The sequence below is a fragment of the Typopeltis vanoorti genome, chromosome 7 (genome assembly GCF_054136105.1).
Source record: "Typopeltis vanoorti isolate ZY-2024b chromosome 7, IOZ_Tvanoo_1.0, whole genome shotgun sequence".
Taxonomy (NCBI): domain Eukaryota; kingdom Metazoa; phylum Arthropoda; class Arachnida; order Uropygi; family Thelyphonidae; genus Typopeltis; species Typopeltis vanoorti.
Window position 1 is genome coordinate 43985705 of NC_143555.1, and position 16785 is coordinate 44002489.

Here is a 16785-nt window from a genome sequence, read left to right on the forward strand (position 1 = left end):
TTAAAGCCCACCATAGTGCCACAAAACAGTGCATCACATTATTAACTCCATACAGAATACTGACTGTGAAAGGTTAACATTAGCTGCTGCTATGCCAATCTACAAATTCACCAATACATTAGCCCTTTTGAAAAATTCCTTACTTCCTTGTTCTCACACTTTTTATTCAACTTCCAGGGATGACCTAATCCTTTCCTCTTTTCTTTTTATTTCCATCACACAATCTGTTTAAGATTGTGTGATGGATCACAGTTTTCTCTCTCTTATTTTAAAATATTTTAAAATATTTAAAAAAATTATATTTGTAAAATATTCTATCCTCCAGAATATTAATGATTCTGAATTTTTGGCTAGAGCAGTGGGGAAAATGTTGTGCATAGAGATAATCGCTAATATGAATAGATCTCTAGATATATATTCCACCATCTGGTTTTTGTAAAATTTATTATTGCTTTCAATATCAGTGGTAAATTTGATCTTTTGAAGAAGAGGGGAATATTGTATAGTTCTTGATCAAATTTCAGAATGCCTTAATTAACAGGAAATTTCTTGGAATATTATTTCAAAGAATTGAATGAAGTTGGCTTCTCACCCAAAATAATCAAGCCTTAAATTCATCACATGTGGAAATTCCTAAGATGCTGTAGTAACTTAGATCTCAAGTATTCTGATAATCACCAACAAGCAATACTAGATAGAGATAGTATTACTTACAGAAGTCATTCATTTTTCTATTTTTAATGGCTCATGTTTTTTTCCCAGAAAATTTCTTGGAATATTATTTCAAAGAATTGAATGAAGTTGGCTGCTCACCCAAAATAATCAAGGCTTAAATTCATCACATGTGGAAATTCCTAAGATACTGTAGTAACTTAGATCTCAAGTATTCTGATAATCACCAACAAGCAATACTAGATAGAGATAGTATTACTTACAGAAGTCATTCATTTTTCTATTTTTAATGGCTCATGTTTTTTTCCCAGAAAATTTCTTGGAATATTATTTCAAAGAATTGAATGAAGTTGGCTGCTCACCCAAAATAATCAAGGCTTAAATTCATCACATGTGGAAATTCCTAAGATACTGTAGTAACTTAGATCTCAAGTATTCTGATAATCAACAACAAGCAATACTAGATAGAGATAGTATTACTTACAGAAGTCATTCATTTTGCTATTTTTAATGGCTCATGTTCTGATGTTCTTCATATTGAGAAAAAAAAAAAAAAAGCTAGAACTAGAATCAAAACACATTGTGAATTTGATAGTTTATCAAATTATAAACCCCAGTTAATTAAGCTTATTAACTAGTGTACTTGTCATTTAGAGTATTGCACTGTTAATTGGTTTTCCTTTTGTTAGTGTATGAAATATTTGAATTCTAAATATATTTAATAAAAAACATTTAGAAATCTCTTGTCACTGTGTACTTTAAGTCCTTAATGAAATTTTTGTTAGGCCACCACCCGATTTAAGTCAGCTAGTAAAATGTCCACCCGTGGTAACAATTATGGGTCATGTTGATCATGGTAAAACAACCCTGCTTGATTCACTCAGACATACTTCAGTTGCCAAACAAGAACATGGTGGTATAACACAACATATTGGTGCCTTTACAGGTAAGTTAAATTTGTATATAAGAATTATATTTTGTTTAATTAGATAATCAAGATTATTTTAATTCTCATAATAAACTCCAAGCAAATAAAGACATTCCTGTTCAAACCATTAGTTAATTTGAACAGGAATATTTTTTCAACACAGTGAGTGGTATTGGCATTCAGAGCCTTTCAATTCCTTCTTTCATATGGATAATTTAGTATAACTTTTTTTCTTGCCATCATGCTTTTTTTTCCCCATATACATATATCCTCTCCTAGGTTCAACTATCTTTATTGGTCTAGTATGTTAGTACGAACTTTCATGCCTTTGTGGCCCTTCAAGGAGAATACAATATCAGTGTAGTTTCTAGTAGCACACTCCCAATGTAATTAGCTCATATTACTTGTTTTGTTCACCATGATGTCACTATAGACAAGATCTCTTCTTCAAGAAGAAGAATGCGTGATGATGATTGGAGATGCTTTTAACTGCTATGTGAACAACATGTTTTAATCTTAGTTTTTAAATTATTTTATATTACAATTAGGAATACATATATATATTACAATTTTTATATTACAATTAGGAATACATATCCATACATGAAGCAGAAAAAGCCATCAAAATCCTGAAATGTGAAAAGGCAGCGGGAATAGATGATATTTAACCTGAAATGTTCAAGTATGGAGGTATAAACGTCATACAGTGGCTTCACTGCATAGTTCAGAAGGCCTGGACAGAGGGACGAATTCCAGATGATTGGAGTAGAGTTCTCATAGCACCCATATATAAAAAGGGAAATAAAACTGAATGTGAGAATTATGGAAGCATTCCATTACTGAGTGTTCTTGGTACGATATATACAAGTATACTGGAGAAACGGTTGAGGAGGATTGTGGAAGAGAAGCTTGGTGAAGAACAAGCTGGATTCAGGCCAAATAGAGGCTGTCAGGATCAGATTTTCACTTTACTCCAGATAGTTGAGAAATCATGGGAATATAATAAAGATCTGTATTTAAGTTTTGTCGATCTGGAAAAGACATATGACAAGTTGCCAAGAGAGAGAAGCTATTCAAAATGCTACAGTTATATGGTGTTAATGGGGCACTATATCAAGCAATATGTAGTCTTTATTTGAGTTGTAAGTCAGCAGTTAGAATTGAAGGAAGTACAGGAAGATGGTTTAATGTTAAATCTGGTGTCAGACAAGGATGTACATTATCTCCTCTGTTATTCATTATCTATATTGATCACATTATGAAGGAATGTGGTATTAAACCTGATATCAAAATTGGAGATGTTAATCTCAGATCTTTGCTTTATGCTGATGATGTTATACTTCTAAATAAATCCGCTACAAGTCTGCAAGATTCCGTGACTGTTGTAATAGATTAGATATGGTATGAAGGTCAGCATTAAAAAGACAAAGACAATGAAAATGAACGGAAACATTGAAAATATCAACTGCATTGTGAAGGGAGAACCTGTGGAACAAGTAAAACATTTCAGCTGCTTAGGCATGGTTTTTAGTGAAGATTATTATTATTATTATCATCTGAGATCTCCAGGGAGTCAAGGACTCATCGAGGGAGGCTGTAAATTACCCAACCCAGCTATCATACCTTCCCTTAAATTCATTTATACTAAATGCACTCACTAGCCCTAAGGGCAAATTATTCCACTCATTCACTACACTCTGGGAGAAAAACCTAGCTCTTACCCTTTTCTTGACTGCAAATAAATTTAACTTCCATGGATGCCATGCCCCCCCCCGTGTTCTCTCCCCACCTTCCATATAACAAAAAATTTCATCAGTTGAAATGTTATAACACCCATTCAAAAGTTTATAGACCTCTATCATATCACCCACTCTTTCTCCTGTTTACCAAAGTCTGTAATCCACATACTTGCAATCTGTCCTCATAATGTAAATCCCATAATCCGGATATAATCTTTGTAACTCTTATTTGCACCCTTTCCACAGCTTCTTTATTCCCTTGAAACCCAGGAGAACAAATCTGCGCACAGTAATCCAAGCGTGGTCTTATCAAAGCCTTATAAAGAGGCAAAATTACTTCCTTATCCTTACATGTCAAGGTTTGCTTCAGCATAGAAATTATCCTCTGAGTTGTATTTGCAACTTTTGCTATGTGACCTTTGAACTTTAAATTCTTATCCACCAAAACACCAAGATCCCTTGCCTCTTCAGTTTCTTGTAGCATAACCCCGCTAATATAATATGCCGCAGGAATTCAAATCACCCCAAAGTGCATAACTTTACACTTACTAACATTAAACTGACAGCCATTTTTATTTGCCCAGATTTCCAGTCTATTCAAATCATTTTGTAATTGCTGAATATCAGTAGCATCCCTGATTGCCATGCCTATCTTCGCATCATCAGCAAACAATTGCAGATCTGATGATAGACCCTGATTGATGTCATTAATGTATAGATTGAACAATAATGGCCCAAGGACTGAACCCTGAGGTACACCATGGGTTACCTTAAATTTGGCAGATTCACACCACTGTATACCACTTTTTGATATCTGTCTGTCAACCATCCCCTGTTCAAGTCAATAGATTATGTTCCAATCCCATATTCTCCAGTTTACACAACAGCCTATCGTGTGGTATCCTATCAAATGCCTTAGAAAAATCCAACATTATCATAGTGTATCCATTCCCTTTATCCAACTCGGCCATAACATTATTATAAAATATGAGCAAATTGCTAAAACATGACCTTCCTTTTGTAAACCCATGCTGTTCCCTGCAGAGTATAGAATGCTTGTCTAGCCATTTCTGTATGCGAGTTCTTACCAACTTCTCTAAAATCTTCACTACCACACCAGAGATATTAATGGGTCGGTAGTTAGAGAAATCACTTTTTGCACCACCCTTGTGCAATGGAACTATCATATATTCCTTCCATTCCTGTGGTCTCAGGTTATACAAATGTAACTCAAGAGTTATATTTGTATAACTCTTGAGTTATACAAATATAACTCAAGACATTGGCTAGGCCTTTCACAGACTGAAAGGCCTAGCTAATTCAGCTGAACATTCCTTTAACAAACGGGCAGATATTCCACCTGTCCCTATTGACAAATTCTTATCCAGGTTATGCAAGAGCTCTTCAACCTCATTTTCATGGATCTATAACTCTTCATCCAATGTAGCAGTAGCACTATGCAGCATTCTACATACACCTGGTTGATATATCTTAGCAAAGTGAGCACTCATTAACTGAAGAATCTCCTTAGCTTCCGACGCTCGTGTACCATCTGCATTCAATAAAGTTATTCTTCCACATTCATTCTTTCTTTTGCTTACAGCATAACGATAAAATTCTTTTGGATTGCCTTTAGCTTGCATGGCCAATTCCTTTTCATACTCTGTTTTAGCTTTTCTCACAATACTCATTATTTTTCTGGCCTGAGCTTTATATATTTCATAACTCCTCTCACTCTTATTCTCATGATATTATTTCTTCATCATCTTCTTCTTGTGGATCTCTAGCTTAATAAGGCTGCACATCCATTTCACTCCCAACCTATTTATTCTTTGAACACTAGGGATACATTCAGATACTGTCTCATTCAAGCACTTTTTCAAAGATTCCCATGCATTGTTGACATTTTTTCCATTCAGTAACTGATACCATGGGACCAAAGATAGTATTCTCCTAAGTTGATCATAATTTCCAGCTTTGTAATTCAGCATGCAGCCTGATTTAATCGGAGCTTCAATACAAGTGGATACTTCCCAAGAAAGAACAGCATGATCACTGTCACCAATTGGTAAAATAGCCATATTCTTGACAGAGATCGTTCTGATGCTATGAGCAAATCCAACACTCTTTGACCGCAAGTTTCTTCTTTCGCATGCTGCTTGAAAAAGTTATCTCACGACAATTCAATAAATTCCTGTTCTTTCTGATCGTGAGATTTCTCTTCTATCCAATCAATGTTTGGAAAATTAAAGTCACCCATAATGATCATTTGCTTGGTACCCATAAGGCTAAATTGGCGATGCATTTCTTCGTCCCCTACAACTGAGCTGCCAGGTCTGTAGCAACACTCCATCATATATTTCATTCTGTTAACCTCCACTTCACACCAAATAGACTCAAACTCATCACTACATGGGACATTTTTACCATCATTGTTTTCTTGTATTTCTACCCTAACTGGACTTAAGTCATCTGATATCATTAGTAGCACTCCTCCTCTCCTATCTCGTCTGTCATTCCTAAAAATAGTATATCCGTTACACTCGACCCCACTTACCATATCTGATTCTGATAGCTAGGGTTCACTAATGCCAGCAATCTTAGGCCACATCGTATTCAATAAAACAACAAACTCAACCTCTTTGTTTCTAATGCTCCTGGCATTTGTGTATAGACGTAATAAATTACAACCTAGCCTATTCTTATAATTCGATATGCAATGTATTTGGTCTTGTTCTAGAATTTTCTCTTTTCCCTCTCCAGACATACTTAAAAGGTCCGAACCCAAAGCATATTTTTCCACTCCTTCGCCACATACATAACCATGTTCAAAGGCATTTATATTTTTATCATGTTTGTATACCATAGCTGAACTTTCACATACATTTTCCTCATTCCTCTCTAGTTTCCCTGACTGTCTGCATTAAGTCTCATACCAAGAAGTAATTTCTCCAAGCTTCTGATGCCAAATGAATTCAAGTGCAGATGGTAAATTAAATGTGGAAATAGGCAACAGAATCAACAAAGCTGGTATGGTAGGAAGTCGACTGAATAAATTTATATGGAATAAGAGAGAAATTAGCTGTATACAAGACAGTGTCCAAAGCAATTTTAACTTATGGATCTGAGAGCTGGGTTAGAAGTAAAACATTTGACCAAAGACTAGAGACTGCAGATATGCAAGTCCTGAGAAAGATTAGGTTCAAACTTATGGCATCAATGGCAACATCATATTAAAAACGAGGATATTAGGAAAGAACTTGATATTGTCAGCATCCAGGAATGCATTAGCAGAGCTAATCTCAGGTGGTATGGTCACCTAAGCAGAATGGGAGAGGAAAGATTAGCAAAATAAGGGTTCTCTGCCAGGTTGGCAGGAAAAAGACCCAGAGGAAGACCAAGATATAGGTGGATTGATACAGTAAAAAGTGCCTTAGAAGACAGAAATAGAAGACCTGATAATATTGGAGTCTTGACATTTAACAAACTGATTTGGAGAAAAATTTTAGATAGGAAGTTAGTAATGATGTAAATTTTTTATGCACTACTGTCATATCCTGTACACCCCTTGAGGGTATATATATATATATCAGGAATTTGAGGATGATATTACAATTAATTTTAGTGTTCAGAGTGAAATGTAATATAAAACCTATTCTGCAAGCTTTTCAAATTGTCAGCTTATGAGAAACACTTGCTATTTCATAATAATTTTATGATATTAGTTATTAGTCAAGTTATTTTTTATAATTGGTGCTTCAGTTAGTGATAGCAGAATCCATTCAGGATGATATCTATGTCTCATAAGTCGTCAGTCAAAAAAGATGTGAATAGCTGTGGTCTGAAATGAGAGAGAGGGGAGGGACAGGGGGAAATACAAGTAGTGAAGCAGTTAAACAAGACTTGGGGTGATTGGAAAGCTATTTGAATTTTTCACCAAGGTTATTTGGTGAAACTATATCAGACCACGTTAACAGATGAAATAACAGTGAAATTTGGCAGAGATTTTGCTATTAGAAAATGAGAGAGAGATGATGATCTTCATTCCAGCATGCATTAGTTATTATTCTTTCAGATTGGGTGTTGATCATGGAAAAGGTAATCGCATCTTTGGAAGAGAAATTAGAAATCACAGAGCTCATCCCCATTTCATACCATTATAGTCAATTAGCATGAAACTAAAGGAAGGAAGAAAGAATGTTCTCTAAAATTCTGTAGAAAAGAAAGATTGGACAAGATTATTACCATGTTTCTGTCTCTGACTTTCCAAGAGAACTGACATCCATAGTGTATTTAGGACATTCTTATAGTATATGTACAGAAAAGTTAAAATGTGTTGAGTGGACAGTGGAGGTTATTTGGTATTTTGGTGGGTGGTTGTGGAGGATAAGTATTTGCATTAGTCATCTATAAAGTAAATATTTTGTTTCTTATGTCTTGTTCAATGTAAATAGAAAAAAAAAAAGCTGGTGTGAATGAGTTGTGGACATTGAAGTCCAATGAAGAAACCTTCATTGCTTTCATATTTGGATCACAGAAAGTCAGAACTTCAGAGATTAATACTCAGATGAAGTTATCAGAATTTGGAGAGACGAATGGAATAGAATGGGGAAAGGAATTCTCGAGTCAAAGAAGAGATGAAAGAGAGAAAGAGTTCTCGAGATGTTTATCAAAGTTAAGCAGTCACTTTGGGGAAAAAGTTATATGGAAGAAGTATAAGTAAAATGCATTATAAAGAAATATAATCATGCATGCATGTTTTTTTTTTTTTTTTTTTTTTAGGATGGAAAGGACAAGAAAGGAATTGGGGGTGGGGGGCTGCTGCTGTGATGATGATGATAATAGCAGGAGAATTATGTTCACATAAGGTAGATATGAAAGGGGGAAATAGTGGCAATGGTTTTAGTTGTTTAAAGATTATTCATTATTAGTTGGATGCAGCTAAACGCCAGGAAATGTGGAGGAAGATGATGATGAAATGTATATGCAACTTGGTTTAGTGAACAAAGGAAGGTTGATTATTATGGCTGATTTTGATTATGGCAGTATAGAGTGTTTATAGCATGAAACTATTTTGGAAAATAATACGTGGCTACATTCCAACCTTGTGAAGTGCTATTACAGCTACACAGTTTTCATAATCTCTTCACTGCATGTTAACCCGTACAGCTAGACCTCTCTCTCTCTCTACTGATAAACGTGAATGTTGGCTACATACACAACACCACTTACAGAACCAGGCTTGTGCAGTTCTGTGGGCAGCTTGATAGTGTGCAGAAGCTGTTACAGTACAGTAAAACTTCGATATAACGGACTAATTCGGGTGAGGGGGAGGGTGTCTGTTAAATTCGAAAGTCTGTTATATAATAAAGTAGATTTTCTGAATGCATCGGCCAGCATGCGTTAAAACTGCTGCAGAAAAAACTGCTGCCACGTGACAAAAGAACCAATTACAGCAAGATTGGTGCGATCACATGCTAATCATTCACCTAGCATGTTTTATGAGCGGTGACCCATTTATGTCGGCTAAATTACTACAGTGTTTTCCCAACATATGATGGCCTATTTGCCAAAATTTGTTAAAAATAACAGGAAATTAATAAAAAATAACCTTTAATTTAATTATAAGCAAATCTTGGTTAAAAGCATTTTAAAATTAACAGGGTGTTAATTTTCACATGATATACGGACCGGAAATTTTGTTCGTTAAATCGAGGTCCATAAAATCGAGGGTTTACTGTATTTATGGCAAGACTGTGTGTATATATGTATACACAGTCTTGCTGGACCATCCATGATTTTCTGGCAGTGGATTGTCCGAAACCCCCTTTAGTACAGACACTTCAAATTGCCAGTCAACTATTAGTTGACTGGGCTCATACATATGCCATTGTGTCATATATGATGGCCCAATGAAATAATATCCTCTCTTTATAAGTACAGCACATACTCGGTAGTACCATCTTGTTATAAGTACGGCATTGAAAAACCTGTTTTCATATATACTATATTGTACAGATAAACCTGTATATATGTATTACATTCATTTCATTCACATTTTTGCATTTAATACCTGTTTAATTAATAATTCTGTTTCATTGATACTAACGAATTTAACTAGTAATTAGCTTATGGAATTAACAATGCATATAAAGGATATTAATTAAAGGCAACTTTAATTAATAACTTCAATATTTTGGCAACGTCACGTTGCCATCTTCAGGAACATAAAAATATGGTATGTGCACACAGCCACTAATAAAAGCAAATGAAGAAGAAGGCAAGAAACTAATATTGTTCCTAAAGGCCTAATGGTGCCCTCTGGTGGGCTAATTTGGTTGTCTTGGCCATTGGGCTGAAGTTCTCATAATGTAAGTCTCCCAAATTTGGGGTAGTTTCATGCACCCAAATTTATTGAGGTTTGGAACGTTTTTTAGAGCTACTGATGATTCCTTGAATAATCTTTCATACTTAAACTTGCTGCGGTGTATTATTTTAGTTTTCTTCCAATGAATTGTATGGTGATTATCTAAGGCATGGTCTGCCAGCCCAGAATGGTTGTACTAGTGAAACCGGATGTAGTCTTTGCGTTCTGAAATCCTGATATTTGCTGTCCTGCCTGTTTGGCCAAAGTAGGACAATTTGCAGCTGCAAAGGACCTGGTATACACCAGGTAGGTCTAGGGGAAGTGGTTGGTCTTTGGTAGAGTGGATAAGGGGTGCCAATTTTTTATATGGTCTATAACAAGAATTCAGGTCATATTTTTTGAGGATATTGGTTATTTTCTCAGAGGTGCCCTGGATGTAGGGGATGGTGATAGATTTGGTGTAATCTTTATTGGGGGAGGGGAGGGGTTGTGGTTTACTGGTTTTGTATTTTTTGGATTTTTTGGGGGTTATAGCCATTGGCTAAGAAAGTGTTGAGGACATGGTTTAGTTCAGTGGTTAGGGCATCGTCATCTGAGCAGATTAATTTTGCTCTTTTATAGAGTGTTTTTATAACCCCATATTGTTGTGAGGGGGGGGGATTGCTGGTGAATGTATCTGCCAGTATCGGTCGGTTTTCTTTAAACAGAGAAAATCAAAGATCCATTAAGCTGGCGAGTGATTAACGTGTCTAGGAAGGGGGAGGGTGTTGTTTTCCTCTTTTTCTAAGGTGAACTGGACTCTGGGGTGTTGGTTGTTTAAGTGTGTTGAGGAAGGAGTGGAGTGTATCTGAGCCATGTGGCCAAATAGCAAACACATCATCCATGGACCAAAGTCCTACTTTGGCTAAACAGGCAGGACAGCAAATATCAGGATTTCAGAACATAAAGACTACATCTGGTTTCACCAGTACAGCCACTCTGGGCTGGCAGACCATGCCTTAGATACCCACTGTATAATTCGTTTGAAGAAAACTAAAATAATACACCACAGCAAGTTTAAGTACGAAAGATTATTCAAGGAATCATCAGCAGCTCTAAAAAAGCGTTCCAAACCTCAACAAATTTGGGTGCATGAAACTACCCCAAATTTGGGAGACTTACATTATGAGAACAGCCCAATGGTCAAGACAACCAAATTAGCCCGCAAGAAGGCACCATTAGGAGACTTTAGGAACAATATTAATTTCTTGCCTTCTTCTTCATTTGCTTTTGTTAGTGGCTGTGTGCACATACCATATTTTTATGTTCCTGATGATGCAACGTGACGTTGCCGAAATATTGAAGTTATTCATTAAAGTTGCCTTTAATTAATATCCTTTATATGCGTTGTTAATTCCGTAAGCTAATTACCAGTTATGTATGACCAACGTATGAGCCTTGCTACTAGAATTACGATCATCCATGGAGATTCCATCGCACGAAAGGCCCGTCAATATGGCAAAATGAGGTTGAAGATATCGTGACAACTAAATCGTCGGACATTCCTAAAATGCTGCCAGAATAACAAGATAATCCCTAATTGTGTTAAATTGAAGCACCGTTTTACTTCACAGAAAGCTCTCTATATTTATAATCGCACTAGCTTCGCCCTATTAAGAGAACAAATTACCGCGACGCGTGTTCACCTTGCTGACGAAAACAAAACCTTATGGGTGCTAGAGGAAGAGCTTTCAGATATGCTCGGCCATGATCTTTGGATGATCCTTTATGAAATCTCATGTGCTTCGACAAGAAAAGAATTCGAAAAAATACGTAGTCGGCATTTGAAAAATACGAAAACCTGATAAAGAATTCTGCTTCCTTACCACAGCCACCACTCAACACTGTAGTCAACCTCTCCTCCATAGTTTTAAAGCCTGAAGCACTCACCGCACTTTCACGTGGCCACAATTTCTCCCTAGCTCCTAAAAGAATACCTGCCGAGGAAATCATGATCCAAATAGAACGTGGGATTCGCAACCTTCCTAACCATATCCCCAACAACGTCAGACTGGATGTAGCTGGTGTTCTCACCAAAGCAAAACCTCCAAAAACCAACTTATCCAAAGACGAATATGCAGCTCTACTAGAAATTAAGAAAAACAAAAAAAAAATAGTAATCACCAAAGCAGATAAGGAAAACGGCACTGTGGTGCTCAATCAAAAGGACTACAAAGGTAAGCTTAATGCTTTAGTACTAGACCGTACTACCTACCTCCCTATTGAATATAATCCTACCAGCTCTCAGATTAGAACTCTCTACAGACTCCTTAAGAAAGTCACTTCTTGGTCTGTGGAAGTCACTAACAAACTGAAACCTTATAACTCTAGACCCCCCCCCCCCGATTATATGGACTCCCAAAAATACATAAACAAAATGTACCATTACGTCCCATAGTGGATGGCATTGACTCCCCCACATATAAATTAACCAAACATTTAGCTAAAACGCTCGCACAATATACTGGCAACACACCATCACACATAAAAAACTCAGCCCACTTTAAAGCCAGTATAGAAAACCTCTCACTCCAACACACTGATATAATGGTCAGTTTTGACGTCTCTTCCCTGTTCACTAATGTCCCACTCATAAAAACCCTAGAGCTCATTCAAGCCAAGTTTCCTCCCGATATCTCAGCCCTATTTCAGTTCACAATGAACTCAGCTTTATCGTTTGGCAAGGAAAATTCTACAAACAGATAGAGGGGACAGCCATGGGTTCATCACTCTCCCCACCCTTGGCCAATTTCTTTATGGAGACCTTTGAAGAGAAAGCCTTAAACTCTGCCACACAAAAACCACTATTTGGCTTCGATACGTGGATGATGTGTTCGCTATTTGTCCACATGGCTCAGATACACTCCACTCCTTCCTAACACACTTAAACAACCAACACCCCAGAGTCCAGGTCACCTTAGAAAAAGAAGAAAACAACACCCTCCCCTTCCTAGACACTTTAATCACTCGCCAGCTTGATGGATCTTTGGTTTTCTCTGTTTACAGAAAACCCACCCATTCTGGCAGATACATTCACCAGCAATTCCCCCCCCCCTCACAACAATATGGGATTATAAAAACACTATATAACAGGGCAAAATTAATCTGCTCAGATGATGATGCCCTAACCACTAAAGTAAACCACATCCTCAATACTTTCTTAGCCAATGGCTATAACCCCCAAAAAATACAAAAAATACAAAAACCAGTAAACCACAACCCCCCCTCCCCCAATAAAGATCACACCAAATCTATCACCATCCCCTACATCCAGGGCACCTCTGAGAAAATAACCAATATCCTCAAAAAATATGACCTGACTTTTTGTTATAGACCTTATAAAAAGTTGGCATCCCTTATCCGCTCTACCAAAGAACAACCACTTCCCCTAGACCTACCTGGTGTATACCAGGTCCCTTGCAGCTGCAAATTGTCCTACTTTGGCCAAACAGGCAAGACAGCAAATATCAGGATTTCAGAACACAAAGGCTACATCCAGTTTCACTAGTACAACCACTCTGGGCTGGCAGAGTATGCCTTAGATACCCACCATACAATTCGTTAGAAGAAAACTAAAATAATACACCGCAGCAAGTTTAAGTATGAAAGATTATTCAAGGAATCATCAGTAGCTCTAAAAAACGTTCCAAACATCAATAAATTTGGGTGCATGAAACTACCCCAAATTTGGGAGACTTACATTATGAGAACTTCAGCCCCAATGGCCAAGACAACCAAATTAGCCCACCAGAGGGCACCATTAGGACTTTAGGAACAATATTAGTTACTTGCCTTCTTCCTCATTTGCTTTTGTTAGTAGCTGTGTGCACATACCATATTTTTATGTTCCTGAAGATGGCAACGTAACGTTGCCGTAATATTGAAGTTATTCATTAAAGTTGCCGTTAATTAATATCCTTTATATGCATTGTTAATTCTGTAAGCTAATTACCAGTTATGTATGACCAACGTTTAAGCCTTGCTACTAGAATTGCTAACAAATTTGTACTGATCATTATCAGAACATCTCAAAAGTATTGTTTTTTAGCTTTAAGTTTTGAAAAGAGATAAAAGATAAATCACTTGCTAATTTAATGAAGTATATATATTCTTCATTTGTATCAATAACACTCTTCCAACATTGCAAAAGCTTCATAATGCCATTTCTATAAAATTAAGGACATTTGGAGGCAAAGAAGTTGTAGGCTCAATTTCAGTGCTGCTAATGTATTGTATTGTTTTTCATTAATGATGTGTTGCAAATTTTGAAATAAAGGTAATCTAATGGTGCAAGATTAGGAGAATATGGAGGATGTGGGAGCTTTTCCCAGCCAAGTTCCTCAGTCATGGTACAAGTGATTCTTGCACTATGAGGGTGTGCATTATCATGAGGGAAAACAACACCCTTTCGAATGACCAGAGAACACATCTTTTCTTTCAGTTTTTCATTCAGTTGATCAAGTTGTTCACAGTATACTTCATCTGTGATTGTTTGGTTTTGTCACAAGAGTTCAAAGTGTATAATACCAGCCATATCCCACCAAATGCTTAACAAAACCTTTTGAGGGTGAAGGTCTTGTTTGGGCTGAGGTTTCGCCTGTTCCCCTGAATGAACCCACTGCCTTCCGTGGTTAACATTCTTGTAAAGTATCCACTTTTCATCATTGGTGACTACACGACTTGAACACAGAGATCAAACCTCTTGAGAATGAAAAGCAGTGCAAATATTGATGCATCTCTTCAATTGTTGTTCAACAGTTCACGAGGAACCCATTTTCTGAGCTTAGACACTATTCCAAGTTCTTACAATGGGAATGGATGATTGATGATGATGATGATGATGAATATTCTTGATGGGTAATTTTCTTTCTCTAAGCCTCACATGTCATTTTCCAAAATTTTTTAGTTATGTGGCCAGTAGGACTAGAAATGACTGTGGAAGAATGACATTGTGGGATAAAAATGGGAATAGAGTGACTGATGCAATTGTAATATATTCCGTGTCTTCTATTATTCTATCTAATTCCTTACTTAGTATTACTTCTTACCCCCCCCTACCCCTTTTCTTCTGCTGCTAGATAGACCTCGTTTTAAAGATCTATCTGGCATGGAAATACCTGAGCAATCGTACACAAATCAATTAAGAAATTTATTTAAATTCCGACTGCACCACTTAATTGATCTAATTTATGTTAACTGTCAGGGCGAGAAGAAGACAAAAAGTAATCTTACACTTCTACACAAGTATCTAAAAATACAAGTTGTGGTTCACTGTTATAATTTACTCCCGCAGGTTCGTTAATTATTTTTGGGATAGTGCATTGGCTTAGGAATTAGAATCAGGCAATTGAGAAAAACAAAACATATTTATTTTGACTTCAAAGACATGATACAAAGCATTGAAAGAAGGATTACATACTAACTTAAACAAAATGCACCATATATCACACATTAACTCACTATCTGAACATCATAGATTATAACACTTTTACTAGCAAAATGACTCAATCTTACTTATCACAGAATATCCTCTATGGGACAAATATAACTCATAAGCATACACAATTGTTATAAGAACGTTATCACAGTTAATTCTCTTCCATTACATTTACTTCTTAATTAAGGCTAATTCAGATATTGTATCAAGCATCCCGAGAATCAGACAGCATTAATAAAACAAGTTCTTCCTAAAACAAAACATTTAGTTCACATATAGCTGCCAGTTAGCAATTAGCCTCTTTCTTTCTATTTACGATTTCTAGACACAATCGTATCACATACTGCAAAACAAAACGAGGGCTCTTGTTAACAATTTCCCGAGGAAAGTTTGGTTCCTTAATGATACACATGGACACTTCTATCAAGTCAAATCCTCGATAGTCTTCCTTCGAATTATGCACTGGAGTTCTGCTGTGGCTATCTGCAGCCTACAGTTAGCGGGCGGCAGAAGTACATCAGGCATCGGTGGTGGGAAAAACAACCATCCTTCAACTACAGAAGGAGCTCTCGTAGGTGCTGCGCTAAAGTCCAGGAAAGGTCAGCCGCGGGTCGAAAAAAAGCCTTGAAGCACGTGCTGTATTGCCCTTTTATTCAAATCGCAGTTCTTTGTTCTCAATTCGGAATATTCCAGGATTAGCCACGAGCAATGAATGAACCATCACAGGCCGTTTGACCTTACGATCCTTTTGGCGCTCGGCGCTAATCCGACTTATGTCTTTTTAAGCCCTTAGTAACATTTCTTTAGTGCAGGTGCACTTTTAACAGCATGTACATCTTTACAATTCTTTTATTATTGCAACTACGTAGTACATTCTTATATTTTATTATTCTAGACAAAAATTTAATTGTAAAATAGTTAGCGAAAATCCATTAAACAAAACTTATTTCTCGCGATATTTTACAAAGGCCATCCTTTTCTCTAAAAAAATTAAACTCAAAGGTTTAATTTTTTTGTTCTTTGCTTCCCTCGTTCTCTGGTGATGACTTGGATTAGTTCCTTACACTTTCAATTTTCAAACCTCTGTTGATACATACGACAACTTGCCACATATTCAGCGATATCATTTTTCATTCCTTTCCATGTGTTGTTTTCACTAATCTTTGGTCATGTTTCATCAAATTCCCTCTCTCCTTTAGAATCATGGAACTGGTAAATTATCCATGGAATCATGTTTCTTGGGACAAGAACCCTTTCTGCAAAATTTGTCAAGACTCTCCTCCTAGACAAGAGAAGTCCGTCTTTGTCCAGATAAAGTGTTTTGAGGAATATTCGATTCCTGGGAATATGGTCACCTCTTTTAATTTTTTTATATATGTTCTTCAACTCAGGATCTCCTTTCTGAGCCTCTGTAATATGGGGCTTACCTCAGGTTTAGTGATGAAGAGGTTTATATAAGACTCTTCCTAAAGTCTCAGTACTGCTTAGCTCACCTATGCTACTGTCTTCCCTCTTCACAGGATCAGCCAGTGCAACATTGGAAATCGCATATGTTTCAGTAACCATTGCCTTTTCGAGAGTTCCGTTTTCTATAGGATTATCG

General features: G+C 36.6%; 1 protein-coding gene across 1 annotated transcript in view; it reads left to right on the top strand.

The window, feature by feature from the left end:
• The window catches only part of mIF2 (mitochondrial translation initiation factor 2), a 342241-nt gene that overhangs the window by 73753 nt on the left and 251703 nt on the right, over positions 1-16785 (top strand). Inside the window, exon 6 of the mRNA XM_090395599.1 lies at positions 1458-1618. Coding sequence (XP_090251725.1) covers positions 1458-1618 — 161 coding nt within the window. The remainder of the gene's footprint in view (positions 1-1457; positions 1619-16785) is intronic.